General features: G+C 46.8%; 1 protein-coding gene across 3 annotated transcripts in view; it reads left to right on the forward strand.

Annotated features, from left to right (window-relative positions):
- The window catches only part of ARHGEF25 (Rho guanine nucleotide exchange factor 25), a 1011938-nt gene that overhangs the window by 870062 nt on the left and 123636 nt on the right, over positions 1-18240 (forward strand). For all 3 annotated transcript variants that reach the window (XM_069653604.1, XM_069653606.1, XM_069653607.1), the window contains one exon: positions 12115-12184. In XM_069653604.1, coding sequence (XP_069509705.1) covers positions 12115-12184 — 70 coding nt within the window. The remainder of the gene's footprint in view (positions 1-12114; positions 12185-18240) is intronic.

Consider the following 18240-nt stretch of genomic DNA (forward strand, 5'->3'; position numbering starts at 1 on the left):
TTTGTTCTTCGTTGTCCTTTTTTTGAGTTGTGATTGAAAGCTTCACAGAAAAAATAGCCGGTGGATAAACATGCTAACTGCCAAAGCAAGAATGCTAAGCACTCTTGGACATAGCAGGCGGGGCACATTTTCAAAGCACTGTGAGGTTTGCTGCAGTAATGAGTGGACCCTTCTCAAGAAAATCTGCGCTCATTTTTGTGCAATACTGAAAAGGCAATTTATCTTGCAGAAGTTATACCTTGTTTTCCAGTTTTATTAATGTTGTATTCATTTACTTGGGAAAGCCCACGTTTTTTTTTTCTAAGTAGATCACATATCCGATTTGTATGGAATTCAGGCTAGCAGAGGCAGAGAATGTGCTGGGATTTGTAATGTGTGTGTCCTTGCCCTCTGTGGTGTGGCATTAGGCATGCACTGCTTGCCATCTACTGGATTAGCTTACCATGCGACCAGCGGGCTGTCTAACGCAGGGCACGTGGCTTCACTAATGACATTGAAATCACAGCACTGAGCAAAATACCGCCCTCATCAGACTACACGTGACCTGACAGCTGCCATCCGCTAGTTGGGTAACACCCTCTGAAGATCAAAGCGTTTCCTTTCACATGCCAACATCCGACGTCTAACAAGCCAGTATCAACATTCTCACACACCACATGCTGCCCAACCTTCTCAGAACAATGCATCCATCCTGCAAGCCCACACGCAGCACCAACACCAAGTACATTGCCTACAGATAGCCGCAGTAATGCTTGACTGGCGGGCAATAACTTCTCCATAGAACACAAACTAGACCTCCTTGGGGCCAATGCAACCCAGCAGGACCCTCTGGGGGTCCGAGTCATGTAGGAAATGGTTGGATTCAAGTGCGCCATTCTGAGCTTAAATCGCCGAGTGTGGGGGCCGATTCTGAGTTCACGATCAAAGAGTGTGGACGGTTCATAGTCATTATTTCGAAATGAAAAACGTTGAGTCATTTTTTCGAGAAAAAAAATGTCGAAAATAAAGTCACATTTTTCTTAATGACATTTTTTATTTGAAATTGGTGGGTGGGTGGTTCCCCCCCAACCCCTTTTTTTTTATTTTACCCCTTTATTTTTATTCCCGGACCCCAAAATAAATATATAATTAAAAAAAGGAATTCGACTTTTTTTTTTCGACATTTATTTTTCGCCATTATTGCCTTTCGACATTTTTTTTTCTCGAAAAAATGACTGCACACCAGTGTGGACATTCGACATTCTCCCCTCCAGTTTCCAGCACCACCCTTCTGAAGTGGGTGGAAGTTTGGGAAGCGAGATGGGCTTTCCAGCAGCAAAAGCTGCTTTAATCTATCTTTGCAGGGGAAACATGTGCTCCAGTAGCATTGCGAGTATTTCTCAAAAGACTGCCACTTTTCTCATTCAAGAAAGTTTTCTTAAACTTTCATTAAACTAGAAAAGTGGTGCTGCAGTCTAAGAAATGCTATATTTATAAAGGGAAAACGTGTGCAGTGGAGTCTAACGGCACCTCAGAGGTGCCTGATTTTTGCTCCTTTTCCTGCTCGTGCTAAACCCATGCAGCTGGGAGGAGAGTCCCCCAGCACCTCAGAATCTGCCCCTCCGATTGTCTGCTCCTTTGAGAAACATGTGATGCTCTCTGCGACCTCCTCTCTAGCACGCCACCTATCAACCAAGCAACTCCCCATAGCTACCTTGCTGAAATTCAAGCCATAAGGGGGGCCAGCCTGTTTGGCAATTCAGATGTGCATATTTTGGTAACCACCGTCTCCTCACACCGTGGCATTTGTGTTGCCCCATAATATACCCACTTGGATCGAGAGGTGTCCTACCAGGAGAGGGACTGCGGGAAGGGGGGGCGAGGCATTAAAAACGCCACTGCCTCGGGTGGCAGAATGCTTGCACCAGTCCTTAGTCTTGCCTCTTCCAAAGCATTGCCCGGGGTGAGTTCAACACTTGGCCTGGCACATCCATGCCAATGTCATCAAGCCTACTCATCTTCTCCAGAGATACCCAAAGCCTCAACTAAACTATCACCATGGCAACAAGTAAAGGGGTAAACAAGAGCAGACCTCATACTCTATCATGGTGGGTACCATCCTACCATCAAGCTCTCCTTGTGCGGCGCTAGTGCCAGACACAGACAGCGAGGACCCCTCTATTTGCTAGTGGCCCATAGCCTTCATCACCTTCTGTCACACTCATAGAGATGACGGCCGTTTATCACCTTCAAGCCCAACTAGTGACAGACAACATTTTCACTCAACACTAATCCAAGTTCCAACCATTAAAGACCCCCGGTTAGCTCCAGGATCTACAGGAAGTGTCCAACAGAGCGTTTATATCGTCATAAATCTATGATCACGTGATTCCATCCAGCCGAATGACTCCACATATCATCATGAATCTATGATCACGTGATTCCAGCCGAATGACTCCACAGACGTCCTACAAGACAGTACATCCAATTCCCAGTTGACACACTTACCCCGGAGAGCTATCCTGCCTTAGGTGTCCGCTGCCATCCATACATGAGCATTTACTGCACCAATGCATTGGTCCGACTCTTCCATTGTGCACGGATGGAAGCGCGTTCTCGTCGGTCATCGCAGGGTTCTGTAATGGAATGGCAGGCTGCAAAACAGGCCTCTAGATGGACATTCTGCCAACATTCCTACATTCAGGGGCTACTTAACGGGATCTTCCACTTCTGCCCAATGGCAATTTCAGCAAAAAAATTTCTGTTGGATTTGTGTTATTTTATTTTTTAACCACAAATATGGAGATGGCAAGTTGGGGTAAGGTATATAGTAAGGCATGGTGGGGACTGAAAGGGGTCCGGGGGGGGGTCTCCCCCTCCTCTTTTTAGTAAAAAAAAAGCAGTAAAATTAGCCAAATAAAAGTCCCCAGGCGTTCATAGATCCCTCTTAAGGTCAAGTCATTGAAGCAAGTCACCAAAAGTATTTGGGGCCACTTCAAATAAAGTCACAGTATCCAGATGGAGGGGACAAAAGTGACCAAAAGGCAGTCTAGCACACCCCATGCGTCAAATGTTTGCACCATCACAAACATTTGCAGAATCGCCACATGACTTTTGCTTAGACCAAAACAGTCCAAGATCACGGCGAACGCACCACGCATTATTTGGTGGCCGAACCCAGTGGCATTTGGTAAGCTACGGTCATCACTATAAGTGAATGTAGTGATTTAATGTGAGTGCTCCCACACTTAGGTCTAAATTACTTCAACAACACAAGAGTAGAGGGCGCGCCTCCACCAAGACCACTGGACAGTCCAGGTGCCTTCTTTAGCGGTTTGTAGGGTTGTGTCTTACGGTCCCTGCATGGCCTCCCCCACACACTCCTATGAAAGTGAGAGCTCCACAGGGCTTCAATGAGCTATGGTTGGTGCATCACCTTGTGATCCTGTGCTGTTATTTTTATGTTGTTTTCGCTTTGTAACCTTGTAAAAATGTGTAGTTTGTGGACGCAAAGCCCCATGCATGGGTCTGGCTAGCCATAGCTGTGAATCTCGGTTCTGCTTTTAACGTGAGATTGTGTATGTTTCTGGCGAATGTGCATTTTTCTCCTGGCTTTTGATGCTCGTAACCTCTTATCACTGTGTGCCTGGCGCTCTGCGGCAGAATTCCCTATCTCTGTTTCTACATTATTAATACATTTAAAAAAACATGATGTTGTTATCAATGTTGCTTTGCTCGGCACAGCCTGGGGTAACCTAGCAACCAGCGGCAACAGAATGCCAGTACAGTCATCGGCTGTCACTGCCAAGAACTGAATGTGGAGAGAGAGAGAGAAAAGCACTCCTACCTTTGCATCTACCCCCCTACCTTATGCCCCTCACCCTCACTAAACCCTCACTAAACAGCTCCAGTACTGCAATGCACGGGTGATTGCTTTAAGGCTGTGATGCTTATGTGCCTTTGTGGCAGACCGCCTTGTGCAAGGGTTGGTTGTCTTTTTGGCAGACCGCCTTGTGCAAGGGTTGGTTGCCTTTGTGGTAGACGGTTTTATGCAAGGGTTGGTTGTCTTTGTGGCAGACCGCCTTGTGCAAGGGTTGGTTGCCTTTGTGGTAGACGGTTTTATGCAAGGGTTGGTTGTCTTTGTGGCAGACCGCCTTGTGCAAGGGTTGGTTGCCTTTGTGGTAGACGGTTTTATGCAAGGGTTGGTTGTCTTTGTGGCAGATCGCCTTGTGCAAGGGTTGGTTGCCTTTGTGGTAGAAGGTTTTATGCAAGGGTTGGTTGTCTTTGTGGCAGACCGCCTTGTGCAAGGGTTGGTTGTCTTTGTGGTAGACCGTCTTGTGCAAGGGTTGGTTGCCTTTGTGGCATGCAAGGGTTGGTTGCCTTTTTGGCAGACTGTCTTGTGCAAGGGTTGGTTGCCTTTGTGGCAGACCGTCTTGTGCAAGGGTTGGTTGCCTTTGTGGCAGACTGTCTTGTGCAAGGGTTGGTTGTCTTTGTGGCAGACCGTCTTGTGCAAGGGTCAGTTGCCTTTGTGGCATGTAAGGGTTGGTTGCCTTTGTGGCAGACTGTCTTGTGCAAGGGTTGGTTGCCTTTGTGGCAGACCGTCTTGTGCAAGGGTTGGCTTAGACTGGGCCGTACGCAGGATTCAAGATTTCCCCAGCAGACCTGTGGCTTCTTCTGTGATGATTGATACCAGGCTCACGGGTTAGGATGTATAGTAGTGGCTGGGCAAATAGATTGGTGGGCCATTATCAGCCAGTATGTCTCACCCCCAATGCTAATGGTAATGTTTATTTGTAGAGCAAGGTGTTTCAAAGCACTCAAGGAGGGAATGAACAAGGGGAAAAAAAACAACAGTCATTCAGAGCCCTTGAATTTCTGAACGATACAAGTCTGCATAGGCAGAGTAAGTGCATATAATACAATTAACAGTGTAGATAATAGCAAATAGGTCTGAAGACGAAGTGCATTGAGGAGCCACCATGCAAGGAGGGGAGACAGGGAAGATAGATAGACGATCTTCAAGGCATGGTAGGTTCAGATCGTGCAAGTGCACGGACAGTACAGGAGAGGGGAGGGGAGTGGGACAAGTGCAGCGGGGTCCAAGTGAGCCCAGTCAGTCAGAAACTGGGGTAAGTGCTGAGCGATGCAACGCTCATGGGTCATTGACCAAGTGCAGTAGCGATGAGGCAGGTTCAGGCCCGGAGGCAGTGCGAGAGGACTGGCGAGGGTGCCAGGGACCTGTGAGACTCTGAGATACACCCGGCGGCCAGTCAGCAAGCTGTGTGGAAAAGGAGGGAGAGAGGGATCGAGTGGAGAGAGAGAGGTTAGCAGGGTAGAGGGAGAAAGATGGAGAAGAGGAAGGTCTGAAGGAGTTTCTAGGAATTTAAGGAGATCAAGACGTAGGGTGGCAGGGAGGCTATTCCAGAGGGGGTACCCCCTGCTGAGGATAAAAATCTCCCTCCAAATCTCTGCTTGGAGAACCAGCTCACTTACAGAAGGTTGGAGGTAGATGAGCAGGGGGCTTGGGACAGTATTTAGGGAGGCATTGTTGCAGATAGGAAGGTCCCAGGCCCCAGAAAGCCTTGTGAACAATCCAGAGGGTCTCGACATTGATCCCCGCAGCCACAGGAAGCCAGTGGAGGGATTTCAGCACCGGTGAGATGTGGTTCCTGGGCTTGAGGCCAAGGATAAGTCTTGCAGTTCTGTTCTGGATGAGTTGCAGAGGACGCAAAGCAAAGGCAGGGAGGTTGAGAAAGAGGCTGTTGCAATAGTCCAGCCTTGAGAGAACCAGGGCTCTGGGGACAGTGACCCACTGGGGGAAAGTGAGAAAAGGTAGAGTACCTCTGAGGAGGTGTAGGTGGTCGTTGCACATTTTAGAGATGTCTGAAATGTGAGTCGAGAAGGAGAGAGTGGAGTCAAAGATGACCCCAAGATTTTTTGCCTCGCAGGTGGGTGTGGGCACAGGGCCAAGGGAGGCCGGCCAGGGAGAGAGAGTGGGAAAGCGGGAGCAGGAGTCCCAATGCGAACAATCTCAGTCTTACTGGAGTTGAGGCAGCAGTCGTTTGCAGCACAGCACGACTGAATTGCGAACAGTCAGATTTGAGCGAGGTAGAGGAGGTGGCTAAGGGTAGCCTGAAAGAGAGTTGGGTGTCATTCGTATAACACTGGAAGTTAGAGATGAAAGTAGCAATCACACATGCCAAGACAGCCATGTAGACATTGAAGGACCAGGGAGATAGGTTAGAACCCTGGGGAACGCCACAGGTTGAAAGACTGATAGAGAGAAAGGGCCCAAGTTCCACCTGGGGTGGGCAGTCGGAAAGGAAGGAGGTTAACCACGTCAGAGCCTGACCTGTGATTCCCGGGGTGTCACAGAGGCATGCAATCGGGATGTTGTGATTTACTGTGTCAAAGGCAGAGGAGAGGTCAAGAAGAATGACGACAGAGGGAGTGTTAGTGTCAAGATTTGAGAGCAGGTCTTCACGGGTGTTCAGAAGAACAGTTTATGTGCCTCTGGATGTTCTAAATCCAGACTGATGGTTGTGGAGGCAACCAGCAGATTCAGTGTGGAGGGTGGGCTGAGAGATAGCCAGCTTCTCAAGGAGTTTGCCCCGGAAATGGTTGATAGAGATGGTGTGGTAGTTTGCTGGAATGGAGGGGTCAGCAGAGGGTTACCTTAAGCAGAGCATGCACAGGGGAGTGCTTAAGAGAAATCTCTAGTGGAAAAAGAGAGATTGCAGAGATCAGCCAAGGCAGCAGAGAGCAAGTCAAGGTTGTCTTTAATGGTTTTGGAGGGGCAGGGGTCCACCTGTGTGGAAGAGGCCTTCATAGACCGGACTTGTCTGACGACCTTATCCGGTGTGATGGGAGTGAGCAAAGAGAGGAAAAGTGGTGGAGGGGTCAAGGGAGGCTCCAGAAATGTTGATGTAAGATGTGGTGTGGAAGTGAGAGAGGAAAGGATGTCTTTGGTTTTTGTGGTGAAGTGTAGTGCCAGTGCCAAGCAAAGGTCCTGGGTGGGTGTGACAGAAGAGGAGGCTGCTGCAGGATTGGCCAGTTCCTTACAGAGTTTGAAAGGTTTGGCCATATTGTTTGATGACGCAGCAAGGCGGACTTGAATTCAGATTGCTTTCTTGGTGTGGATGCAGAGTCGATATTGCCTTTGAAGGAGGCAGCAGGCTTGTTTTCCAGAGGGTCCACCTAACGAGTTCCATTTCTGCTCAGCTGCCCTACACTTGAGTTTAAGGGCATCCAGATCAGAGTCGTACCAAGGATTGCACTTTTAGGAAGGCTTCAGTCGGACCCTCATGACAGGGGCAAGAGTATCAAGGGTGATAGAGATAGAGAGATTGAAGTTAGCGAGGGGTGTGTCAGGGTGGGAGTCAGCCGCAGGAGTAGGAGGCAGAGAGTAGGTGGAGGCAAAGGCATCCGCTGTCATTATTTTCATGGGTCTGGTGATTTTGAATCCGAGTGGTGCTAGGTGTGCCGATGTAAGAGGAGAGGAGAGCTTCAAGTGTCAAGAGAGAATAGAGTGGTCCGTCCAAGAGAGAGAGGAAGTGAGAGGGATAGAGAGAGGGATGTCGGAAGAGATGAGAGCATCCAAAGTGTGGCCAGCTGTGTGAGTGGAGCCCTGGGGTTCGATGGAGAGGGAGAGAGAATCTCATAGGTTGCGGAAGGGTCCTGAGGAGTCAGGAGAGTCCAGATGGATGTTGAGGTCACCCAGCAGGAGGAGTTGAGAGAAGGAGGAGAGTAGAGAGGAAGCCAGGTCAGCCCATTCCGAGAGGAAGAGAGAGGACTGTCCTGGTGGCCGATAGAAAGTGGCTATAAGGAGAGAAGATATATAAGAGCGTGAGACCCTGCAGACTAGGCACTCGAAGGAGAGTAGTCCTGAGTGGGGATGATGGACACAGGTATCCATTCAGGGAAGATCAACTCCACTCCCCGTCTTGACCACTTGAGCCTAGGCACGGGGAGGATCTTGTATCCTTCAGGGAAGGGTGTGTCAAAGCTTGTGACAGAGCTGTCCTTGAACCATGTCTCTTTGATGGTGAGCACATCTAGATCCATGTGTTCAAGGAGGTTGCAGATGTCAGACGAGTGTTTGACAGCAGAGCGAGTGTTAAGCGTGGCAATATGGAGCAATTTGCCATCTTTGAAAGTCTTCTGTGGGGCGCAGGGGACGGTGGTCCCCCTCGAGGGTGGCAAGAGAGCCAGAGGTATAGTGGAGGATGGCGGAGGAGCCAAGGCCGACAAGGGAGCCGTGACAGTGGTGGAAGGCAAGGGCGCCTATGCAGAGGAGGAGGAGGAAGGCACAGTATGCAATGGAGCCTGTGCAGAAGATGAGGAAGGCACAGCAGGCAAGGGAGTCTGTCCAGGGGGAGAGGTAAGGTTTGAGAGGCGAGGTAGGAGCCTGTCAAAGACAAAAAGGTTGGGTTGAGGAGCCTGAACAATGATGATTCCATTCAGATAGACATTAAGGATGATCCTAGAAATGGCGAAGAGACCAGTGAGGACCGCCCAGCGGGTGCCACCATTAATGGGAGAAGAGACGATTGGAGAGAGAAAGGCAGCCATGTACCGGGTCCATAGGTCAGGCAAGGTAACGACAAATAGGATGTCTGTGAGAGTCTCTCTGGTGAAAGTCATGACATAGGTGTCTGCAATAGGAAGGCATTGGTTGGAGCCCAGTATGTCCTTCTTAAGTTTCTTCCAGCCAGGTTTAGTGATAGGAGAGGGATAGGAAATAGAGAAGCAGTTAGAGAAGATAGGAGAGATAGATAGTGACATAACTAGCTGTAATGGTAGGAGGACACTTACCAGGCTGATGTACTGAGGCACATGGGGGGGAGGGTGTACGGGGCAAAAACACAGGGGTTGTGTGGCAGAGCTACGGGGGCACTAAGGACAAGATAGGATGTGCAGGACATTAATGCAGGATTACCTCAACAGCAAACGCTGTATGTAAAAATGTAGTAAGAGTTGTGCACCCAGCAGAAAGGATTTTCACCCAAACAGCTACTTACAATGCAGGAAGGAGGCACAGCTAAGAAGGATTTTCAAACAGAGACAGTATTTGAGGAATGGCATAGGAAGTGGAGCACAGCAATGCAGTAGTTGGAATCAGTGGGAATGAGTCACATAGAGTGGGGCAGAATGGAGAGTCACCGCAGGGCAAGGGGCATCTGCAAGGTTGATGACTTGAGAGGCAGGTGAAATTAGTTCTGTGGCACAGAGGCAGAAACTGAGTAGCAGTACTCACGTGAAGACATGCTTAGTGATGACACAGTCAAGGGGCCGTTGATTGTAAATAGTACATGGCAGAGCATTTTACTGAAGATTCCGGGAAGTGGGCCCGGAGCATGGCAGGCATGGACAGGGACTTAGATGTGGGACTTTGGAGTGGGGGCTGGCTAAAGCATGCCAGTCCCCAATAGGCCAATTATTATTTTCAGAGACCAATCAGCATACAGGTAGGTGAGTGATGATGTCTCCAAGGGCCCTTCTCGAGTGCGAGGAAGGCAGCAGCTGTCTTGGAATTGCTGTGAGGACCACAAAGCAAATGGCCCATTGATGGAAGATCTCCCCTCTGCCCCAGTTCTCGCAGCCCCAGAGTGTTGATGGCAAGTGATGCAGAAACAAAAGGCAGCACGGAGGGCTGCGTGATTAAGAGGCCTTATTTGTAATAAAAACGAGTGCGCTCCTAAATATTTTTTTTTCGGATTTTTAAATTGTAAAGTGTTTCTGATTATTTTACAAATCGGTCCTACCTCGCGTGCAAGAGTGGTGAGGAAAAAGACAGGCACTGCGTCATCAGGGAAAACAGGAGCACCCTCCAGATGTGTAGTTAGGACAGGCAGGCAGGGAGTCTACATCCTCGTGGCTCCAGTGAGGAAGAACATCCTCACTGGACAGGGCCTAAGATGTATTTTGTGCCTAATTCAGAGCTTTATAGTTTACCATGGCCAGGTGTGAAACCATCCAGTCTTGCTATTATCCCTTTGGATACAGGGACTTGTTTTTTTTCTTTCACATTTGAAATGTAGGGAAACTACATGCCCCAGAATTCCAAGTAAAACCTGACTTGTTTGACTTCTCAAGCATGTCCACGGGAAACTTGAGAACTCTGCTTATTACAAAAATCTGAAGGCCCAGGTTGGAAGGTCTGTAATGTCATTGGAAAATGGTGATTGTTCTAGTTTACAGTGAGACAGTTGAGATTGTATTAAGGATATGGAAGCAAGTATTATGCAGAGCGATGTCTTGTTTTCCATCTAGCAGCAAGAATGCATTATTTCACAAAACAAAAAAAGGAACATGTCTTTATTCATTCGAAGAGCTTCACTGTTGGAAGTGACAGATTGGAGGTGCTAATGATAAAAGGGATATGCTGACATGTTATAGCGGTGAAACCCAATGACACAGGGACAGAATGCGATTATATATAACTTCAAGATACAGATGGAGACACTGTGCATAGTAGAGTGAGAAACAAAAAAATGTAACGAGGGCATGGAAGGCCACCAGGTACTGTGCTGGGTTTCGTATTCTAGGGTATAGTTGGCTTGGCTGTGGGCATGGACGTTCGTAGTCCCTTTGGTGCCCAGGGCGAAACACTAAAAATGCGTCCCCCGGCTGCGCATGACATGCGCCACTCCCAAACTACACTCCATGGTTAAGTAACTCCTACCCAACGTCAATTAATCATTGCAAATGAAACAGGTGTCGGATTCCGGAAACCATCATGAAGGATTTCGGTGCGACACTACAACAAAATGGTGGCCCTTGTTCAGAGAGCCTCATGTAACAGTAGATGGATCAGAGAGGCAGAGGTTGCACCTCCCCAACAGAGGAAATTCTCCTCCCAGGGCAAATGCGCCCCCCGGGGCAATTGCACCCCGGGCAGCTGCCTGCTTCGCCTCTGCCAAGAAACTAGCCTGGCTGTGGGTATGCTGCGTGCCACCAGGTTTAGTGGCTATGTCCTTAGACACCAGTTCCGAGTGAATAAAAGCGTAAGGAACCTGTGTGGGGCTTGCACAGTCCCGCTAAATTCATATGTAGGATCTTTCCAGTCTCATGCAAAAAGTCCCAAAAAGTCTAATTTCTGACATACATTTTGAAATCCTAGGTTGTGGTTGCCGACACGTGTTTTGACCATGTAGGTCTTCTTCAAGGCTGATATCTTAATGTCTGTGAATACTAAGAGCCAGAAAGCGTAATTAAACGACTGTTCAGTCCAGGATAATATGCCATGTGTGATCTTCCTATCTGCAAGAGAGAGAAGCCGTATTGGAGAGAATGCATTGGCTCATTGGTCAGGACAGGGTAGTCTGAGAAATGTTGAAAATGGCCGAGTTTTGCGGGATGATGGCGTTGGCTGCTCACTTCCTGCATACCACTTTAGCGGGATTGCGAGAGCCGTATACAGGTACCTTACTGTGTATAGTAAATAAGGCCTTTCATTATATACCCCGTCGTGGTGAGAAGTTACGTGCAGTATTCTAGGTAGCACCTCTCTATAAACAGCCTCCACAAATCGATGACACAATGTTTTATTCCAAGATCTGTAAAATAAGGGAATATTATCATGCCCCTAAATTGTCAGTTCCTAACAATTTTTATGAAAGAGTGCTTCAGTCAGTCTACGCATTGCACCCGTTTGCTGTAACATACAAGACAACGTTATCCATGCCATTTGGGAGATGCTCACCCGGTTCTGGGTTTAACTTTGCATTCTGGTACTTGTAGTCCTGGAGTTCGCCGTTATAGACCCAGGACTACACATCCCAGCATGCAAAGTGCAAACCAGAACTGGGCTTGCGTCTCCCGAATGGAAAATGCTGACACAATGTATGATGTAAGTCTGTTCGGTATTAAAGTCCATCGCGCATGTTGTAACAGTAGACATGTAACACTAACGGGAACGGGCACACTCTCGTCAGCACAATAAACACTAATTTCTGTTGTCCTTTTCAAGCATTTCTGTGTTGCCAACATGTAGCCCGTTTAGATATATTCATGGTTTTGTTTTTCTCCCCTTTTCCCCCCTTTACCTTCACACTGTCTCCAAATGACCCCCTTTCCCTCCTCCCTCTATTTCCACTTGTCGGACTCTGCTCCCCCTGTCGCTTCTTTCTTAAGTTACTTCCTCGGGGAGCTGGAGAAGTGCCTGCAGGATCCGGATCGGCTGGCGCAGCTCTTCATAAAGCATGTAAGTTGATCTTTGACCTCCACCTGTCATGCAAGGGGGCCTGCCCCTCTGAACACGGGTCCAGTCCCTAGCTGCCTCGCACAGGTAAGCCCCATTACTTTGCGGTGCATAGAGGTGTTTACACCCTCATGTGCATCCTGAGAGGAGCTGAATTCCCTAGGAAAAGGGAAAGGCACGTGCTTTTTTTTAAATGTTGGACGCGGGCAGAAGGGGGAAGCAGGAACTTGAAGCTACACCCCCGCCAGCCACCAGCCCGTAAGCGAGGCTTATCCCAGGCAAAACAATGCCCATTCACAAGCTCGTGACTTCACAAAGGTTTCTTACCCATAATACCCTGCGTGCCGCTGCGATGTGAGTGGAAAGAAACATTTCGACTCTGCAAGAGATTCTCATGCTGTGCGTTATCCTGCCATCTAGTGGTCAAGTCCAACATTCTTGGTCGCATTTTAGTACATGTTAATGGGAATGTTCCTGGGACTTGTACTGCGCACTGTTGACACTTGCGTGGTCTCTTTGCGCTCTGGTGGATCTGTAATGGAAGGCAAAGTTTGTTAGTGGGGTTGAGAAGGAGAAGAGCAAGGGAGCTTTCATGTGCTGTTGGCTGCTTCAGTTCTGAGAAACCAGTCACTGAACGTTGGTGCGTTTTTGGTTGGTAGTCGTCATGTGGTGTTGAGGTGTGGTTGTATGTGGTTCGTTCAGTTCTGAGAAACCAGTCACTGAACGTAGGTGCGTTTTTGGTTGGTAGTATTCATGTCGTGTTGAGGTGTGGTTGTATGTGGTTCGTTTTTTTTTAGTATTTTTTTTTATTGTTTATAGCTGAAAAATCAACTTTTACAATAAGACTTTTTATATTAAATACACAAACCATTTTTTACAAAGAAGGAAATAAAATGAAAGAAAAAGAAAAAAGAAATCAAAAGACAAGTTCCATATCCTCATTTACATCATGCCTTGACTTTGACAATTTAAAAATGAGTGTGTGTAATTGCGTTAAAATTCATCATGACTTTTGTTCTTACAGTCCACATATTAAATGATGTGGTTCGTTTTTATATCGAGTCACTGTTGTGCAGTGCGTGTGGTTTGTGGTGCAGTAGAGGTATGGCTGTGTTTAGTTTCGAGTTTGAGGATGCGAATGCAGAAAGCTAAGTTTTTAGTACGTTTAATAATGGCAATACATTTCCTACACCCAACAATCTGTCCTAATGCAATATATTTCCCACTCCCAACAGTTGATTCAAGTGTGATGCATTTTCCACCCAAAGCAATTTATTTAAGTGAGACACATTCCCTGTCCCCAACATTCCAGCTAACTGCGGCACAGTTTCTGCCCCCAAACAATCAGTCTACGAGCGGCGCATTTGCCACCCCTACAATCCGTCTCAGGGAGCCTAACCCCGCATGATACAGGTATTACATAGTGCCTGTCTGTGGGCGCAGCAGGGAGCTTAAGGTTTAGCTATACTAATTAGGTCAGATGCAGAGTGTGGCTGACCTACACATACGGGCTAACTGTAGTAGTGGCTTATTTACACAGGCTATATGCCGGATAAGTTTGTAAACACACTGAGATAGAAGACATGCGCCAGTTGGCTTATATGTAACTTGAGTTTAATTAGTCATATCTTAGCTCTTGGTGATGACACGTGTTTCGGCTCAATGCGCCTTTTTCGAATAAGGGCTCATACTTTGTTTTTGTAAATGAACAGATTGGAAGTTAGGTAAAACATACCAGTCCATAACATAAATGCAAGCATTAGTAAAAAACACACATTTGTTACATCACATATGTGATGTAACAAATGTGATGTAACAAATATGTGTTTTTTACTTATGTTTGCATTTATTTTATGGACTGGTATGTTTTAACTAACTTCCAATCTGTTCATTTACAAAAACAAAGTATGAGCCCTGATTTGAAAAAGGCGCATTGAGCCAAAACACGTGTCATCACCAAGGTCTAAGATATGACTAATTAAACTCAAGTTACATATAAACCACCTGGCGCATGTCTTATATCTGAGTGTGTTTACAAACTGTTACTTTTGGTGGTTTACTAGGCTTTCTATCCACCCTACTCAGTGAAGATGCGACAGCAAGAGTAACGATTTTCAAGTGTAATAGACAGACAGTTAATAAGCTAAACAGGATAAGTGTCACCTAACTGACCAGCCCAGTTAAAGCCATCCGTCTTAATATATATGCTGGATAATGCTAGCCTATACAAATTGGCTAAATGCAGGTAGGTATATGATATCAGCTAATTAGAGTGGAGGGCTTTTCTGGAGTACATTAATGGTGGTACTCCCCTCTTTCTGGTAGTATTCTCTTGATGGGTTTTGCATGGTTTAGGGTGTTGGGTTGTGTTGATGGTGGTAGGTCCCTTTGCTTGGTCTCGGTTCATGTTAGGTGTGTTTGGTTAGTTTCTGGTTTCGTGGGGTTCCTTTTTGTCTATTTGCTCATATCATGGTATGTAGATGTCGTTCAGGCGTTTTCATTCCCTTTGGAGCTGAAGAGCCAGGTTTTTAAAAGTTTTCTGAATTTTAGATGGTCCTCCGTAGTTCGTATTTCTTTCGGGAGGGAGCTCCAGATTTTTACAGCTATGCAAGAGAAGGCTAATGCTCCATGTTTTTTCCTTGCATAGTGTTTAGGTCATAGACGGATGTCATTTGCTGGATCTAAGTGTTTTTTGCTGGTTTGTAGGTGGTGATTTTCTCTTGTATGAATTCCGCTCCCTGGCTGTGGATTGCTCTGTGTGTTATGCACATTGTTTTGAATGTGGTTCGTTTTTTGACTGGGAGCCAATGTAGCATCCTTATCGCTGGAGTGATGTGGTTTGTGATGTGGTTTGTTCTGGAGAGTTTGAGGAGAAGTCTGGAAGCAGGTATTCCGGCATTTCAATCTATATGCTCTTGGCAGAGTCTATCATGGGGATGATGAGGGAGATGATGGCAAGTGTTTTGTGCGTGAAGGAAAAGAGGATAGTATCTTTTTGATAGTGTGCAGATGAAAGAAGCATTTCTTAATTATCGCGTTGACTTGTGATTCTAGTGTTAGCTCGTCGTCCATTAGGATTCCAAGATTATTTACTACTTTGGCTGGTCCAGGTGAGTTTCATTGTTCTGTGGGCCATTGGATGTCCTGGTTGTTTCCTTGGTTGTTGGGTAAAATCATGATTTCTGTTTTTTCGGGGTTAATTTTAAGGTAATTAGTGTTCATCCATTGGTAGAGTTCTTTGAGACAGTCTGTTAGTGTGAGGTCCTCCTCTTCATTGCCGCTTATTTTGTAGATGAGTTGGGTATTGTCTGCGTATATGAGGGTGTGTTTTTTTATGAGGCTGATTTGGTCATGACTCATGTAGATGTTGAACAATATTGGGGATAGCAAGGAGCCCTGTTGTACTCCCCAGGTGGTGTCCCGCCGCGTGGATTTGAATGGTGTTAGCCCTGTTCTTTCTGTTCTCCTGGACAGGAAAGATTTAATCCACAGGAGCGCTGTGTTGCCGTTCCCTATGTCTTCAAGTCTCTTGATGAGGGTGTTATGTGCTGCGGAGAGATTGAAAACATTGTAGTCATCGACCACTGGCATGTCTGGACATCGACTGGCAAACCATAATGTTTCAAGTCGGAACAGATTTTTAAAGCACAGGATGAGAAAATCAACTTTAGGTTCATTTTATTTTTGCATTTGGGGACAGGGTGTCAGGGAATCCGGGGGTAAGCTGCCTTTCCATATGAATTTGTCTGTATTTTGTCTGCATGTTGGACGCCCTTCCTTTGGATTGGCAAGCCAACCTATGTGACAGGCATTTCAACTGGTGCTTCCAGCATGCCACATGTATGACTTGGTGAAGATTTCTAAGAATCTGACAATATGCACAGAAAGGTCACAGTGGCGTCCAGCTGTGATCCTAGTACCAGGGCTTTCAAACAGGCTCTAGAGACTGGACAGTTGACGGGTGATGTTTGCTTCTGTCAACATAATTTGGCGCATTTAGCTTTCAGTACTGTTAAGCTGCTGTGGCTTTAAAAGTCACGATCACTGGACACACACAGAGGCCCGCAACTCATTGTCATGTTTTGGTACAAATGTAACGCGTGCAGCTTGATCCACTCTATTTGCAAATCTCCGCTTACCCTCAACGCCGTCATGCTGCAAGGATCAGTGGAGCTCCTTAACTCCATTGGTCCGCAGATGTTTAAACCTTCAGTGGCCTCCGCCCAGAAGCAGAGCGCACAGCTGGAATGATAGCTGCCATAGAATTAACACTAACTGCCACCTGAAATATTGGAAACAAATATTTTGCCAACAAAAATGTCTTTTTATCGAGGCTTGAAAATCTGTCATTTTTACGGCAACACTTTTCACAAAACCGAACGTTTCTTCAACACAAACACACAACACAACTTCCAAGAGCTCATTGATGCTCTACTATAAAATGGCCTCCAGGACACTGTCAAATATTACTATTGCTGTTGCTACTGGTGTTTTATGTGACGCTCAATGCCAGACCCCTCCAGCTTTGGGTTTGATGCCATGTTGTGCGGCATCGTCTTCCTCCTGAGTCGTTGCGCCTGAGCTATCCTCTCGGTGAAGGACCTGGGACTCTTTTATACATGGCCCCAGTCATTCAGAGCCCTAAGTAACGAGCCAGACCTCCCTCTGCCAATACCATGGGAAGGGTCTGCCATGAGTTTGTGGTTGAATGGCCATGTGAGGAAGAGAGTTCCCTTATAGGAGCATCACTGCTGTAGAATGTAACATCTAGTACTTGGGTCGTGCACATGGCATCAAAGGCTTGCAGTCCACTCTAGAAGGAACTGCCTAGTGAAATCATGTTCCTGTTGCAGACACTAGGGCCAGGCCAGGTTGCCTGCCATCTTGTCCGAATGTCATGGATTCTTTGTGAGACCTTCGAAAGATTTCTCCCTAATTCCAGGCTTCGCTAAACCTGGTGGTCAAGAGGGATATCCATGAATTGATCAAATCCAAAATGTCCAAAGGAAAAAGAAACGAAAGTAATTTGAACGACAATAACTTTCTGTTTTCTCTCTCGTGGACATTTCGGATAACCAGCTCTCCCCACCCCCGCTGTGTGCCGCCACCTCACACATTTTGAAATGTTCATTTTTTTAAAAAAAAGCTATTATGTGGGTCACAGGAGACAACCCCAATGCGATTACAGTGAAGAAGGGTGCAGAGGACTCCCCCGCTCCATTTGTTCACAGTAATTAAACCGAATGGTGGCTTTTTTGACATTTTCGGCTGTACATAATTTTCAAACAGCTGAAATTTGAACATATCTACCAATTCGTTTTTTTATTGTCTGTATTTTATACGGATACCGGTCAAGAGAAGTGTAGCAAACAAAGGTGTCCATGAGACTGATGGCTGTCTCTGGAAGCCAGACTCTGGGCATAGTGGACAGAGCCATAGCATGCTGCGACATGCTCCGAGCTTCAAGTCAGTGTTCACGAGAGAACAGAGGTAAGTAGTTCTAGGCCCCGGCGGAGGGTAGGCACCACGGAAGCGCAGGCATTATGGGTGCCTAGCTCTATAGACATTCCAGCCTCCTACGGATATTGCCACTGGGCTCAGGCCAGGAATGGACTGGGAATCAAATGAGGCCCTGGAAATGTTTTGCAAAGGGGCCCTATATTACACTGTGAGAGCGATGGGTGACTTGGAGAGCGGGTAAGACACGCAGAACTGCGAGGATAGCCACGCAACACAAAAGAGGCCCATGGGATATACAGCCACCCGGACATCTCCAGAATTCTCTGTAGGCTACTTCGCCACTGGAGAAGGCAGATTAGCTAATCCAATATGTCCCTTAAAAACCTTTTCATGTGGCAGAGCCACGCCCACTCCCAGCCACAGATATCGATATGGCCAGCCTCAAGAATGCATCTGTGGCTGAGAAATTCATGACCTTGGCTTGAGGTCCATGTATGTTCAGTCCTTCTTCTATGCTCCTCTACTGCTTTTAATTTAGTTTTACAGCTCCTATACTTTTATTCTTAAAAAGAAACTGTTCCGGAACGGTTTCATTTTAA

Source organism: Ambystoma mexicanum, chromosome 3q (genome assembly GCF_040938575.1).
Source record: "Ambystoma mexicanum isolate Mex_15411 chromosome 3q, UKY_AmexF1_1, whole genome shotgun sequence".
In the NCBI taxonomy this organism is placed as follows: Eukaryota; Metazoa; Chordata; class Amphibia; order Caudata; family Ambystomatidae; genus Ambystoma; species Ambystoma mexicanum.